Here is a 16,835-nt window from a genome sequence, read left to right as displayed (position 1 = left end):
ACTTGGAACAAACTGCTCCATAATGGAACTGTAACTAAGCCTTCCTTTTTTTGCGGTGAGCACATATTCCCTGCTTCCAAATCCAACTGTTCCCAGGGTCTGGTGCATGTAATACATTGTGCTCCCTACTCATTGATTTCTCCAACTGGTGATCCCTTCTGTTCTTCTTGCCTCTCATGGACCATGGCAAAGGCCACCCAGTCTATCAATAGTTCTCTTGCTTGCATTCTGTTCTCATCTGCTATTTAACCCAATGGGATAAATCACCTCTGGGAGAGCTGCACAGAGCAGGTTGTGTGCAAACTACAGAGGTATTTGGAAAGGCTGGAGTTGGTTATTCTCCATTGTATTACTTTGGGAAGACCTTTAGGATCATCACCATTATTAGAATGCAGAATTGACTAGGGGGTATTTCTTTCTCCGATACAGTCAACTTTTGCAGAAGCTGACTACCCATACTTTTGTCTGCAGCCATGAGGTCTAGAACTTTGTTTTAACACAAAAGTTGCAATACTCAGGTTTCTGAGGGATTCTTGAATTCATCACACCGGAGGCAATGAATGCCATTTTCTCCAAGCAACATCAAAACTGATTTATATTGGACTTCCAGCGAGGCATCATGGTGGAAGCCACAGCAGCGAGCAGCTCCTGAAGCCAACCAGAATCAATTAGGTTACCTGGCTGGCGCCGGACCGCTGGGACTGCTGCCGCTGCCGCCAGAACCGACAAGGAACCGGGTGAGCCCAGCGCAGCAACTAAGAGAGCTGCCGACCCCTCCCCCCAGGCTGAGCCGAGTGACCTGAGACCTAAGCCGGCAAATAGGAGAGAGGAGAGGGGGGGGGGACAACCAAAAAACAAACACGGAGCCCCGACCTTGCTGCTGCTGCTATCGGCAAGGCTGCTGCTGCTGAGAAGGGAAAGGAGGAGAGGTAGGAAAGTACCCCAGGAGGGCATGGGAAGCCGTGAAAAATCACATGGCTGAGCCTGACCCCAACTTTGGCTAGGAAGTGTGATAGGAATTTTATGGTCCTAGATATATGGTAATGTTCGTAACTACACGTACATAGATCAGCACAGGAAGACTGAGCTGAAGCCATTTTTGATTCCTAAACTGAGCAAATGTTTCTTTGCAAGGTCAAACTGGAAAAGTCTCCCCATTGTCTCTTTCCTCACAAATCCTGTCTTAAGGACACATTTAAGATATGAATAGGGTGTGAGCCTGTGACCTGGCCCAGGATATAAGTATTTTACCACTACAAAAGAATGGCCAGGCTCCCAAGGCAATCCAATCAAGTAACTTGCCAGACAGGAGATAAACTGTGACAGGAGAAAAACAACATGCAAATGTTCTGTTTTAGACAGCTTGTTTTTGTGAAGGTGTGATGTATCTGAGGGGTGGTCTTAGGTTACACCCCTTCTGTGATGTATGTATAATGTTTCTGGGGGTGGTCTTGATCTACAGGATGGGAATTTCAAAAGTCTTTATAAGCCCTCACACAGCATTTTTGTGGGTCCTCCTCCTTTCCTGCATGTGAGGGGAGCACCCTGTTGCAACAAATCAATAAAGATCAGGCTTACTAGCTGCTTTGCTTCTCAATATTCTCTGGTTGGCCTCTGTTATCTTCTCCTACCAATAGGGAACCTATGTAAGGACTCTAGATGGGCTCTTGGATACCCCATAAGGGAAAAGGGCATATTTCTATTTACAACAGAAGCAAAAGGAAGGCTGCGCAAACACCCGTCCTGCTTTTTTCAATTTTCAATTATTATTATTACTTTTTTTTACTTCCTTTTTGTGTGAGTGTTTTTTACCTCCCCTGTTATTCTTCTATTTTTTTAAAAAAACAAGATATAACCAACCAACTTTTTAATATTATATTACTCTCATTAACTCTATCCCCTACTTTTTTTAATACACAAAACTCCCCCCTTTTTTTCATATGCATTTTTAACCCCCTTTTAAAAAAAACAACCAACCCGCCTTCCCCCCCTTCCCTAAATCTTCAGCCCTTTCGCTAAATTATTATTACCACCATTTTAAAAATACATCCATATATTACCCAAAAACACATTTTCCATCCCCCCAAAAGGGAGGGGACTTTTTGCTTTTGCTGTTGTCCTCTTTCCTTCCTTCCCAATATTTTTTACTTTATTTTTACCAGACAAGCTGCCCCTCACTAACATATTTTCCCTATTTTCTGTATTTCATTTTATTTTCACCCCAGTCTCTACCCTCATTTCTATTTTTTGAAAAAAGGGGAAAACACTTTGTTTTTAATTACTATTTTTTATCATCATTATTACTTCTTTTTTTAAAAAAAAAATCATTTTTATTATTATTACTACTATTACTCCTCATTTCCTCTTACTCCCCCTTTAGTTTCTTAGTTTGTCTGTTTTTGAGGAGGGAGCCTTACCTTCCCCCCATTGTCCTGCAACTACAATATTACCAGCCCCTCTGAAAATTAAATAAAAATAAAAATACTCCCCCCCCCATATCAGTGCTACTGCCACTGGTGCCCTTCCCCCCTCCCTTTTTCTTTTCCTTTCTTCTCCTTTCCTCCTCCCCCTCCCCTCTCATTCTCTGTCTCCCCTTGCCCCCTCCTTTTTAAAAGAACACATACACATTATTATATTAAATTTGCCCCTCTCAAAAGGGCTCTCTATACATTTTCATTTCTACAATACTTTTACCTCTGGTATACAAATACTACTGCCAGGCATCACAACTTCAACATCTTCAGATCCCCCCCCCCCCGCTTTCCCTCTTTGATTTAGTCTGCTTCTCTAGTCTGTCTCACCCTCCTAACCCTAAAATCTACATACACATACCTTTCCCAGTCTTTAATCTATTGGTGATTAATGCAACCTTTGCGTTGTACTTGTGTTAACCAATCAGCAATAAGCACATATGTGGCAATGCTGTAATAATCAATAAAAGAGGCTCCTTGGGACCTGCTCGAGGAGATGCCTCCCAGATGACACTCGCTACCTGTCTGTCGTTATTTCAACCCAACATGTGCTCACCCCGACGTTATCTGGGGAAATTGTGCTCATGCCCACCCAAATGGCAGGACCACTACCACCTAAGGTCGCAGGCTTAATTTTACCCTAATTCTCTGCAGCCAAAGAATGAATCCAGGTTATTCCAGGAGTCCTAGATCCTGACTATGTGGGCACTATCATGGTTCAATTTTGGAGCCATATGCCCATGCAGTTAAAAAAGGGTGAGTCTTGGGCACATTTGGTAGTGCTCCCTTCTCATCCTACTGCTTCTATTATGGATAGTAATTTGCACCAGCTCTCTCCTCACTCTCCACAGCTATTAGCGGTAATCCAGAGGATTGGTGAACAGAAACTTCTTCGTAAGTACAAAAGCAATGGCAAAGTTCTGGAAGGCTTGAATGACACAGGCGCAGACATTTCTGTCATTTCCAGTAATTGCTGGGACCCCACGTGGCCCCTTGAGTCTGCCTCTGCAGTTTGGGGTGTGGGTGGACCTCAAACCTCTTCTAAAAGCGTACAGTGGCTGCCTGTTTCTCTGCCTGATAGCTCTGAAACCATTGCATATATCCAGCCCTGTGTGCTGAAAATCCACCTCAATCTGTGGGGCAGAGACCTGCTGCAACAATTACAAGCTACCATTCAATTTAATGAGTAAGCTTGCACTCCCCCTTACCTGGAAATCTGCTACCCCTGTATGGGTAGAACAATGGCCCATAACGGGGGAAAAGTAACTTGCTTTAAAACAATTGGTCAATGAGCAACTAGTGGCAGATCATATTGAGCCCTCTGTTAGGCCCTATAATACTCCTATCTTTGTCATAAAAAAGAAAAGTGGAAAATGGAGATTTCTCCAAGATTGAAGGAAAATGAATGAAATCCTTGAACCCATGGGGCCCTTGCAGTGTGGTCTGCCTAATCCAAATGTAATCCCCCATTCCTACCAATTGGCTATCATAGATTTGCAAGATTGCTTTTTTTCCATTCCTTTACAGGAAAAGGATCGTAAATTCTTTGCTTTTACTGTTCCTGTGTTAAATAATAGCCAACCTACGGAACGGTATCAATGGAAAGTTTTACCGCAGGGAATGCTGAATTCCCCCACCATGTGCCAACATTATGTGAATCAAGCCCTCCAGCCTTTCCGCCTTCAGTATCCACACATCCTAATTTATCATTACATGGATGATATATTACTGACGGCCCCCACCTCCCCCCTCAATGGAAACAGGATATGGTAGCCTGCTTGTCAATTTATGGTTTGAAAATCGCTCCTGAAGAGGTGCAGGAATCCTCTCCTTTTCATTATCTAGGACACAAAATGATAGCTAGCTATTCCATTCCCATAATCCGAGAGCTTCATGCTCCAAAAAACAATGAAATATGTAGAACTGCAACAATTACTGGGCAGCATTAATTGGATAAGACCATATTTTAAAATCCCTCTTGAAGTTTTACGGCCACTTTTTTCAGCCTTAAAAGGCCATCAATCTCCTGGTGAGCAAATTACTTTGACCTCTTCTCAACAGAAAACTGTTGCCCAGTTAAAGGAAATTATATGTGTCCACTGGGTTGACCGAGCACTTGTTAATGTTTTGCCAGATGTAGTCATAATGACAGATTCTGTCCAATCTTTTGCGGCCCTTATTCAGTTAGGCCCATCAAAAGTTCACGTAATTGAATGGCTGTATTTACATCCCACGCCAAAGAACACGGTGACTCCTTTAGTGGACCTCCTTGCTCAGCTCATCAGCAGATGCAAAAGCCTCTTTGGCATCAATTGCCGCCAAATTATTGTGCCCATGCCCTTAGAACAATGGGAAACTGTTTTTTCCACTAGCATGGATTTGCAGTGCGCTTTAGCAGATTTTGTTGGCCAGGTGGGATGTCATGTTCCCGCCGACCCTCGCCTGCAGATGGGCAAACAATTTTCCTTGTCTTTTTCTTCTATATTGTCTCCTGCCCCTTTGGATGCCCCTACTGTCTTTACTGACGGAGCCCCCTGCAGGGGGGTAGTTGCATGGCAACAGAATGGGGAATGGCACAGTCTCTATACTCTCCCACAAAAATCAGCTCAGCGTTCTGAGTTGGCAGCTGCTATTAAAGCTCTGCATCATTTCTCTTCACAGCCAATTAATCTGGTGGTGGACAGTCTTTATGTAGCAAACGTTATAACTCGTTTGCAGGGCAGCTATGTAAGTCCCTTATTGGATGACAATCTATTGAGCCTTTTTCTGTCCTTACAATTGCTTCTCTCAAATCGCTCCCATCCACTATTTGTGGTGCACATTCGCTCTCACCAACCATTCCCAGGCTTTCTCACTGATGGTAATGCAAAAGCAGACTCTACTCAGGGTTTTGCCTGTCTCCCCCATTGAAAGTCATGCTTTCCATCATCAAAATGCAAAAGCTCTTAGCCGCCAATTCCAAATTCCGTTGGAAGTGGCTCGTGCAATTATCCAACAATGCCCTCAATGCTCTAATCAGATTGGCCACCCCAGCCCTGGTGTTAATCCCCGTGGGCTGGACGCCAACCAGTTGTGGCAAATGGATGTGACTCATTTTCCCCCTTTCTCACCTTGGAAGTTTATACATGTCTGCATTGATACGTTCTCTGGTTTCATTTGGGCCACCCCTCAAAGGGGAGAACAAGTTGAACACGTTTGCAATCATCTTGTTCGTATCATGTCAGTCATGGGCAAGCCCCATTCTTTAAAAACTGACAATGCCCCAGCGTATTGCGCAAAAAGCTTTGCTCAATTCTGTGAAACTTGGAATATTCACCATTTATTTGGCATCCCTTATAATTCTCAAGGCCAAGCTACTGTTGAACGTGCTAACCACACTTTGAAAACTGCTTTAATCCGGCAGGAAAAAAAGGCCGGAGTCCCAGCCTCACTTTCAGAAAAGGAAGGTTGGTTGGCTAGTGTTCTCTTTACTCTTAATCATTTGAATGTTTCCATACAGGATCATGATGAATCCTTTACTCGGCTCCAAAAGCATTTTCAGCAGAAAGAAATACTTCCAGCCCCGCTGGTCTGTTATAAAATATTACCCTCCAACGAATGGAGTGAACCAGTGAAATTGATTACGTGGGGAAAGGGTTATGCTGCAGTTTCTACTCCACAGGGTGCTCGCTGGGTTCCCGCATGCTGCATCTGCATCTATCATGGCTTGGCAACAGGCCCTGCAGAATCTGATACCACAGTTCGACGGTCAACTGCAGATCGCTCAGGATGCAACGCCCGGCCCCCCCAGGACTCGCAAACGGGGAAATCGTAATGGACCAGTGACGTGGGGCCAAATAAAATCACTCTCACTTCAAGCTGAACAGTTTAGAAAGGAACAGCACCTGGAAAAGCAACCCCTGATAATTTGCTTCTGTGCCTCATTTCATGCCTTAATTTAAATTCCATGATAGTGCTCATTTTCAGTGTTTTGTTTTTGCCCCTCTCTGCTTCCGCTCCTAACAGCGGTGATTCCACACCAATAAATGTGTGGGAATCTTTTGCAAAAACCCTCAATGTTTCTTCCTTTTGCCTAACTCAACAGGTATCAATAGGTGAAATCCTTGGCTCTTGCCTTATCCCTGTTTACCATGACCCTTTTGATATGCAAAATGATACCTGGTTTTATTCATCCCTACCCCAAAATGATTCCCTTCGCACCCTTGGTTATTCCGGTTACCATCACTGGGGTAACCAACTGCGTCGACGCCCATCTCTGGCAATTGATTTGTTAACCCAATACGTGGCCTCCTCTAATGCCACTTGTGCCCGTATGGTCAATTGCACTAAAACCAACTGTGTGAAAATGGGCAAGGATAACAATTTTAATTGCTCTAATTATGTAAATATTTCATATATATATAAATATACAGAGCTGCCTGAAGGCTGGTTCTGGTCGTGCCCAGGCTATACATTCAATTATATTCCGGCAAACATCAGCCATGGCACACCTTGTTGCTTAAGCCGTTTGTCCATCATTTTACCCAAGAAGCATCATTTATCTCGCTCTCGATATCAACGCTCTGTAGAATTGACTAATGATTGTGATGATTCTGTTTCTCTCCCTAGCAGATCTGAATATATTTCTCTAGCTGTCTCTCAGGAGTCCCTGGACTGGCTGTACGGAATAGCAAGGATATTAATTCTTTAGCTTGCTCTGCAGCAAAAGCTCTGAACTTTACCTCACAAGCCCTTCACCTTTTGAATAAAGAGCAGAGTGAGCTCCAACATGGACTCTTACAGAATCGCGCTGCAATTGATTATTTGCTGATGCTTCATCATTATGGATGCGAACAAGTGGATGATGTGCGCTGTTTTAATATTACTGACAATTCTAAGGCTATTCAAAAACAGATTTCTCATTTGCAAAATCTCGCACATCACATCAAACAGGACGTTGGACTTCCTGGCCTCTGGGATTCGTTTACCCAGTGGCTCACTGGCTGGTTGCCAAATCTGAATTGGCTTCGCAATCTTTTCCAATATGCTATTGTCATAGTATGTATATTAATTTTGCTATGTTGCTTCATCCAATGCATCCCTGGTCTCATACGCCTTTGGTCTCAGTGTTTTTCTTCTCCTCAGCCACCCAATAAAATCATTGCTGCCTACTTTGCGAAATGGCAGCACCAACAGTAAACATTAGGGGAGATGTGGGCAGAATTATTTCGGGCATGCGCTGGCAAACCACGAATCCCAAAGTATTTTTGTCCCATTCACCCTGAACTCACTTAACAACATCGGTGGGCAGAATTATTTAGGGTATGCGTTGGCAAACCACGTATCCTGATGTATTTCTCACCATTAAATAAATAAAGAAAGGGGGAGATGATGGGATGCTATGAGTCTTGCACATGACTGTGGCCTGATGGGAAGTCTTGCTCCTAAGCTTCGCTTCTGTACATAATGCTGCACAAACCATCCTAATACTAAGACATTCACTCACCACTTTAGAATGTTCAGTTCACATTGAGTTCAGGAAAACATTGTCCTTTGACCTGTTCTTATATGCATAGTTGATCACATCTACGGAACGTGCTTGTTATGCTTTTTTAAGTTTCCTATATCAATCATTAGTAATTGTTTAAGTCTTACTATATTAATCATTGGTTATAATTTAATTAGGAGGTTTTCATGCCTGTCTAGTTCTGCGCTCCCTTTCCCAGTCTTTAATCTATTGGTGATTAATGCAACCTTTGCTTTGTACTTGTGTTAACCAATCAGCAATAAGCACATATGTGGCAATGCTGTAATAATCAATAAAAGAGGCTCCTTGGGACTTGCTCGAGGAGATGCCTCCCAGATGACACTCGCTACCTGTCTGTCGTTATTTCAACCCAACAGATCCCCACCCCAACGCCAGTCCAGATGACTTCAAAACATATTCCCCACCACCCAACAACCCACAAACAGGCTAAAATCTGACACAATCAGCACAATGGTGGCACCAGAGCGTACCAACACCCACATCCCCACCCCAACATTCTGCTAATAACATGTTGCTAATAACACTGGCAACACTGCTTATGAACCCTATACCCAACATTGGCGTCACAAAGACGCTTAACACTGTGTCACTGACCACCCCCTATCGCAAATGACAGGGAGGATGGTCTACCCCTGAACTAGGCTATCCACGCCAGCTGAGACTCAGGACCAACCAGCTAAACGCCATATGGCCCAAAATACCCCTAACAAACACCTATATGACTACATATAGGATATTCTCTATAACCTAGCATACCCACTCCTCCCAAACAAACTAAAGAAAATTCCCACAACACACAGACCATGCTCAAACCATGGAAAACAGAAATAGGCAAACTATCCCCAACCCCATCCACACTAATCTCCCTGGCGTACCACCTATTATTCCACCATGCAGCACAAAACCTCCAGATTAAAAACCTGGCGAACCAAAGGCTTATATCGCCCAATAGACTTTTATAAAACCTTTGTCAACACAAGAAATACAAGACAAACTAGAAGACACCCAAATGCCCTGGTTAACACAACACCAAGTACATGCCCTCTTAAACAACCCAACAGTAAAATCAGCAGCAACTAGGCCCCCGACAACCTTTGAAAACCTCCTAACTACAAAGGGAAACGGTAAAGGGACGGTATCCGCAATATACAAAATACTACTCCAAAATCCCTCAAACCCCCTAGACGCAATCAAAAAACAATCTGAGAATGACATAGGCTATGAGATTAACCCCACTCAATGGACCAGAATGTGGTCTAAACCCCCCTTTAAATCCATATCAACGAAAAGAAAAGAACTCACTTTGAAACTCACCTAGAGGTGGTACCTAACACCAAGAAAACTAGTGCTAATACGCCCAGGAACCTCACCAAAATGCTGGAGAGGGTGCACCTCCACAGGCACATACCTCCACATGTGGTGGGAGTGTCCCAAAATCCAACTATTCTGGAAAACAACCATGCAAGAAATAGGTAAAATAACTAAGCAAGTATTAGACTTCACCCCAGAACTGGCCCTACTAAACATCTTCCAAGACAACAATGCCCATTTACACCACAAAGAACTCATAACCCACCTACTTTCAGCAGCCAGAAACACCATAACCAGACACTGGAGAGACCTGTCAGGAGTAAGCATGGACCAATGGTACCAAATAGTATGGGAAACAGCCCTACTAGAAAAATTAACCAATAAACTGAAACTGACACGGGGACAAACAGAAGAAGATGCCTTTACCCCGGTATGGCTCCCCTTTATCACATACACAGCCCAACAAGACAACGACAATAATCCACCAACAGCATACAAATCAATATGGCTAACCTGATCCGAAACACCCACCCACCCCACTCACACACAAAAACAAAGATCACCACATCCAATCACAAACAAACAACCACATCCTAGGCCAACCCCAACCTCTCTTACCACCAAAGGAACACAAGTGAACAAAACAAAGAGCGCTGACACCAAACCCTACATACATTAAGCATAACAGAAACATCGCCACCCAACCCCACCCCCACGCATCTTCCCTCCCTCCACCCCCTTTCCCCCTCCCCAATGTCTCAACAAATGAAACGGATTTGTAAAAATGTTACATGGAAAAAATATGAGAGACATTACACATACTTCTGTAAAACAAGAAAATCTTTAATAAATAATTTAAAAAACAACAACAAAAACTGATTTATATTTCAAACTTTGCATATGGTAAAGCAGACACATCAGTTATAATGTATAAGCAAAGACAGACACCCAAAGATAGTTAATCCCATCTTGTGCGTATGGACGAATTAACTAGGAACAGTCTTTATTCACCTGCTCTGTCCAAAGTGTCTCCTTCATAACCAACGTTCAGGTTTTCAGAGCTGTGGGCAGTGCCAATGGAGGCCTCAGATTCCAGAGTTTCATCATCAGAGGCTCTTGGGTCTAGTACCAGCATCTCAACAGTTAAGTTTTCCCTGAGGAAACAAACAAAAAACAATTGGACTAAAGGGAAGAAGAGAAACCAGCAGCGTGAGCAGGGAGTCTGGAAGTACTGGAGTATTTAGGTCACTAGAAAACACAACATTATCTGGAGCAAACATTTTTGGGCAAACGAAACCGAACAATTTTAACTGAAGATACATTGTAAGATATTTACAGCTGGGATGGTTCTAGAAAGCATTTGGTTATCACAAACCTGCTCCCAATCTGAATGTGCAACCCAGCTCCTATGTGAGGCTTCCATTTCTTGAACCGTGGCAACCTTGACCACCCTCCTTGCTCCTCAGTTCCCCTCATCCACTTACTTTTCTTTCTGAAGGTTTTCAATCTGTTCCGTCAAAACTCTCTCTTCTTCCTGCATGGCAACTTTCTGCTGCTCAGAGACCTCCGCCTCCATGGCCTCTTCGCCACTCAGGACCTCTTCAGAAGCATCAGAGGCAGATGGCAACCGGAGAGGAGCTGGAGATGAAGGACTTGGGTAGGCCCCACGATGTAGCCGACCTTTACCCTGCAGGCACAGTAGCGCTAATGAGGAGCACGGCCTTTTAAGCCCACTCTGAAAATTACTGACACCCCTGATATATGTATGCAATATAACGAGCAAACAAACAATACCTGTGTGTGACTGGCAGAGAAAGACAAAACAGGGAGCAAATACACATTTAAGGACACACGAATTATTTCAGAGGTTCTTAAAAAAAAACATTTCAATTATAGATGATGAGCAGAATTTTGGCAGATATCAGAAGTCACTCCTTTATTCTACAGATGTAGTTTACAACAAAGGTACCTCAGTCTGTTGGCCAAAGCATCTGTGCAAGAAGAGAATATCTGGATTTCTACATATATTACTATACTATATAGTATATTATTATGCTATACTATATATAGTATACTGTACTATATAAAATCTTCCCACACAATATTGTAAGAAACCTTTGTGTTTTTCTATGTGGAAAGTCTGAGAACAAGAGATAAATCCACCTATAGTTGATTATCCTCCATTTTGCACTGTGTAGTGAAATTCCATGACTAACAAGTGCATGAGGGTAGCTATCCCTGAAGACAGTGCCATGAAATATTCAAATTCTGATCAGGCAGTTCCAGACTGTCCTATGGAACTGGATCCTACAAGATCACACCTGTCTCAATTTATACAATTTCCTTTAGTGCTGTCTCTTTTCTTCTTGAATGAGCTTGCTCTAGAGAAGCAATCCTGGACCTCTGAAAGGGTGGAGCTGACGTTCTTATAACAGGAAAGAATTCCCTTTTCCCTCTTAGGCGGACACTGTGTGCCGTACTCCCAGATAAATAGAAAATATCCCAAGGTTGCGCCTCTGTGCAAGAAGACCCAACGAAGCGCTGAAAGCAAATTTGATACAATTTGCTTTCTTAAGAGTCAAGGCTTTGAACTGCACACTTGCAAGATTGCATTTAAGTCTAGAAGAAAAACTGCAAAAGTGAGAATGGAGAGTGAAAGATCTTTTTCTGTACACCATTGAGAATCTGCATAGAAACACAACTTTTGATGGATCAGAGGAAATGGTCCCATCTACTTCAGCACCCTGCCAGCTGGTTTTGGAAAGGGCATGAAGGCAATTGCACAGTACACCCACGTGCAGGTGCAGAAAATGTCCAGTAATTGTTTTTCTTAGGGCAAAGCAGCTTCAAGTGAAAGAGCTCTTGTGAAAGGTGGTGGGGAGAAGGCATTGAATCCCTCTCTCAGACTGCCAGATCTGTACTCCAATCTGTACAGCGGCTTTTCTGCCTAAAGAATTGTAGATGTGCACTCTCAGAAAGATGTGCTTGAAATCCCAAAGGAAAAGCTGTTTGGGAGCAGCGATTTGAGGCAGGGATGTGGCAGGTAGATGAAACACCACTCACTCCTCATCTCCACTGCTCCTCTGCACAGAATTACCACCCCCAGAGCTCCACCTCCTCCAGAAAAGGCCTGTGTTAAATTTGTATGTGTGGGGCAGGTTGTAATGTCTGAATGCTTATCTAAATTTAAATATATTTGATTCTCTAATGTGGTTATGCCCCACTGGTGTTGTTGTTGAAAAAAAATTAACAGGACTATATTTAGTATATGGGACGCGGGTGGCGCTGTGGGTTAAATGACAGAGCCTAGGACTTGCCGATCAGAAGGTCGGCGGTTCGAATCCACGTGACGGGGTGAGCTCCCGTTGTTCGGTCCCTGCTCCTGCCAACCTAGCAGTCCAAAAGCACGTCAAAGTGCAAGTAGATAAATAGGTACCGCTCCAGGCAGGAAGGTAAATGGCGTTTCTGTGCGCCGCTCTGGTTCTCCAGAAGCGGCTCAGTCATGCTGGCCACATGACTCAGAAGCTGTATGCCGGCTCGCTAGGCCAATAAAGTGAGATGAGTGCCGCAACCCCAGAGTCGGTCACGACTGGACCTAATGGTCAGGGGTCCCTGTACCTTTACCTATATTTACTATCCAATTGAATCCAATTATTTGAGCTGTATCTCAGTGATAGAACATGTGCTTTGTATGCCTAAGGGGTATCAACTTCTATCCCAGGCGTTTCAGTTAAATGCATCCTGAGTAACAGGTGTTGTGAAAGATCCCTGCCTAGGATCCTACAGAGCCACTGATGGTCAGAGCAAACAAACCAGTCAAGATGAACCAACACTGGCAGTACCCCACTTCTGATAAAGTGAAACACTCTGGAGAGCAGCAGTTTGTTCCTGGAGACAATACTGAGCTAGACAGATCTGACTCTGCAAGGCAACTTCCTATGTTCATTTACTTGCAAGGAAGATTCATAATTACCATTGGCATTTCTTCTAGCAAGAAGAGGGGGAAAGCAGACTCCTACATTGCCCCTCTCTGGTAAGGTAATGGATGATATCTTGTTTTCTGGTTCTTCTTGAGAATTCTAGCTATGGTGGTGGTGGTTGTTAGGTTTAATAAAAGTTGGATGGGGAAATAGCTTTTCAGAAGGATGGATTTGAATTTGCCCTCTTCCAAGCAAATGTTGCTTAGGATCTTAAAATGAAAAAAGGACTGATCAAGCGGGCAAGACAAGGAAGAGAAAAATCACTTAGAATAAAGGGTTAGTAGAGAAGGCAGAAAAGGAGAAAATAAAAATGTAAGGAAACCAGCTCAAGGGAATGGTAAGGTCACAAATCACAAACACAACTTTCCAAGTGAACTAGCTTTATTCTGATATACTTTTAGTTCAGGGACAGGCAATGTGGCGCCTTCCAGATGTTGCTGGACTAGTTTCCGTAATCCCTGACCACCGGGTCCTGCTGTCTAGGGCTGACGGGAGTTGGAGTCCAACAACATTTTGAGGGCCATATGTTCCCCATCCCTGCTTTAGTTGTTTGGAACTGCCTGGAAGTCCAGCCTCAATCTGTGACTGGAAAGCTGTTCCATCAGTAGCAGACAGGCTGGTGTTTTACACTCCTCTAGAGACCACTTGCAGATCAGATGCTGGAAGAAAGCAACGTACCGTATTTTTCGCTCTATAAGACGCACCAGACCACAAGACGCACCTAGTTTTTGGAGGAGGAAAACAAGAAAAAAAATATTCTGAATCTCAGAAGCCAGAACAGCAAGAGGGATTGCTGCGCAGTGAAAGCAGCAATCCCTCTTGCTGTTCTGGCTTCTGGGATAGCTGCGCAGCCTGCATTCGCTCCATAAGACGCACACACATTTCCCCTTACTTTTTAGGAGGGAAAAAGTGTGTCTTATAGAGCAAAAAATACGGTACTTGGCTCACTGCAACCTCAGTCACTATTCAGAGTCCTTTCCTGCCACCCCTGTGGAAAACTGGCCTCATCTGTGCTTCCTGTTGGTACCTATTTTCTACCAGAAGAACCCAAGGACAGTTTAAGGGAGAACAAACGAACACACACACACACACACACACACACACACACACACACACAGTTATGAAGTGTGTTGGGGCATGGAGCATGCAGCAGCACTGAAATGAGTGGAAGGTTACAGCACAAGGTCAGTGCAATGCAATTCTGATACATACCGGGATCGAACTGCGGGTTATGCTCATAAATCTAACGGCAATTAGTACAGGTTTCTGGATTAGAGAGGATAGGAAAAGGAAAGGAGTAGGTTAGAGTGCACGTGCCATCACCCTTCTCAAAGAGGCGCTAGGCTTTCAAACGGAAGCCAGGTCTCAGCTGCAACTGTGAGAAAGCATAAGTAAACCACAAGCCACTGTGTGCTGCATAAAAGAGGTGGATTAGCGCTGACTGTGTGTTCTCAATACAGCATGCTGAGAGGACTCAGAGTGCCCATGCTTGCTTCCAGCAGTGTAACTGGGTCACCTGCCACATGACTAGCCAAGCCCTATTATATAAGCAGATAATGTGACACATTACAAAGCCTGCCATGTGTTCATCTCCAAACAGAGGAAAACACAGGCCACTTCAGACTGCCTTTCAACTCAGCAGCCCAGCTAACAGTGTGCAAGCTTTTCATATTTCAGAAAGGCAGCGAGGCAAGAGGAAGCAACCTGCTAAAAGGAGCTCAGCATGAGCTGGACTGAAATATGCATGGCAGCTTCACCACAGGTTCTCCCACTGGCACGTGCATGAGGGAGGAAAGCAAATGGAAGCCTGTTCTGTGTCAGATGAGAGCACTGTAGGATTAAGGAGAACCAGATGCTAAGAAGGGTTGCTCACGGAGGAAGGCCAATTACACACAAGCTAAAGTGGCCCAATTTCACCAAGGCAACCACGAGAAGTAAAAATATCAGACCCCCACCAAGGAACTAATGGGTTGGTCTTTGTGGGATAATGCCAGAGACACACTGTTCCCACCTTCTCTGAGTTTTTGCTTTGTACACATCTGCAGCTCTGAAGACTCAATCCAGGATAAAGCCAAACTTTAGCTTATGTGCTAGACCCAACTGTGTGTTAAAAGGTTCTGAGGATGTGTAAGGTTTGGAAAGACATGAAGAAGAGGAGATTGGGGAAGTGGGAAGAGGAGAGAGAGGGAGAGAGAGGGGGAGAGAGGGGGGGGAGAGAGAAGAGACATGGATGTGTTCTCAGCTCCAAGATACTGTATTAAACAAATCTGCTGTTAAACAATTGTGGCATTGAAACACACACACAATCTATCAACTCCAAATTCTTGCTTGAAGAGGAAAGTTACACTAACAAATGTGGGCTGACTGGGGAACAGGAAGACCATGGGTCTTGGTATAAATTTCTTCCTGTTATGATGGTCAGCCAGGAATTCATCCACTCTTTCTCCTTACCATAGACCTCCTGATCATCGAGAGCCGGCTCTTGGCCTTGTTCTCCGCGAACTCGAGGCTACTGATGTCTTTAAGGCGAGCCCGATATTTGTCCATTTGCTCTACAACAATCAGCTCAATGCAGCTGAAAGAGAAAACGTGTTAAGATGGGAAACTGAGCTACATTTGACTTTAGGATGTATACAGAAGGAGATAGATCTGAAAATTTTCTTGTTCTGAACATTATGACTGAGAAACTGGAACCAAGTATATTCTGATGACTGCCATTTCCGGGATCTCATTTCTACAGCAGTACTCCCTGCCTGCCTGCCACCAACATGACTGACAGGGCCAGTCTCACTATGGGTCATCTTTAGAGATTCCCCTGAAACATTCTGCACAATTTCACAGTGTATTGTATGCAGGTACTAAGGCTGCCCCCTCAAAAGCAGCAACCCTGGAATTTCTGCAAGTGTGTGTGTGATTAGAAGCATTTCAGAAGAAGGGTGTTGATGCTTACTGCAATAGGGAGAGAAAAAACATCACTTCCCACCCATCCCTTCTCTCCATTGGAGGTAAGAATGCAAATTTTCATCATCATGTACAATTAAATACACATAGAAGTCTCTTTGAGACTGCTGGCTGAACACAATAAATTGGGGTGGAGATAGAAAGTGTAAAATTGCTCCCCACTGCACATATTCAGTCTATTCAGGGGAAGGGTTTTCAAAAGTTTCCATGTTTACTAATAATTTAGCACTAGCAAGATACACACCAGACTGAACATACATATAGAAATTGGGCCATAAAGATGGCCTGAAGCTGAGCAGGTAGGAAAGTGATGGATCTCACTTTCTTTCACAGTTGATTTTGCCTTGCCGTTCTTTCTCTTGACCTCTGACCTTCTTCCTATCAAACTGCACATCTGAGTTCTATATTGCCATCACTCAGTTGCCTTTTCAGACAACAACTGTGTTAATTGCTATTCACTTCTACATGCCCAAATTTAGCCTTGGATCTTTGTTCCCAGTCCCAGTACAGATAGCAGCCTTCATCTGTTTCCTTGGTGTGAAGTATGATTATTACTAGGCATGCTCATCAGTCTAAGATTAAAGT

The 16,835-nt window shown here is 43.8% G+C and overlaps 1 protein-coding gene across 10 annotated transcripts in view; it reads right to left on the bottom strand.

Moving 5' to 3' along the window:
• Positions 1 to 16,835, bottom strand: part of MYO9A (myosin IXA) — a 174,924-nt gene that overhangs the window by 28,461 nt on the left and 129,628 nt on the right. For 7 of the 10 annotated variants that reach the window (XM_081888341.1, XM_081888335.1, XM_081888334.1 and 4 more), the window contains 4 exons: positions 15,741 to 15,864; positions 14,502 to 14,555; positions 10,794 to 10,996; positions 10,321 to 10,463 (listed from right to left, as the gene is read on the bottom strand). The exons of 2 other annotated variants lie outside the window; for them this stretch is intronic. In XM_081888341.1, coding sequence (XP_081744467.1) covers positions 10,321 to 10,463; positions 10,794 to 10,996; positions 14,502 to 14,555; positions 15,741 to 15,864 — 524 coding nt within the window. The remainder of the gene's footprint in view (positions 1 to 10,320; positions 10,464 to 10,793; positions 10,997 to 14,501; positions 14,556 to 15,740; positions 15,865 to 16,835) is intronic. One more of the 10 variants, XM_081888337.1, reaches the window with a different exon arrangement.

The sequence above is a fragment of the Podarcis melisellensis genome (genome assembly GCF_964234715.1).
Source record: "Podarcis melisellensis genome assembly, chromosome: 14".
In the NCBI taxonomy this organism is placed as follows: Eukaryota; Metazoa; Chordata; class Lepidosauria; order Squamata; family Lacertidae; genus Podarcis; species Podarcis melisellensis.
This window is presented reverse-complemented; position numbering and strand designations above follow the sequence as displayed.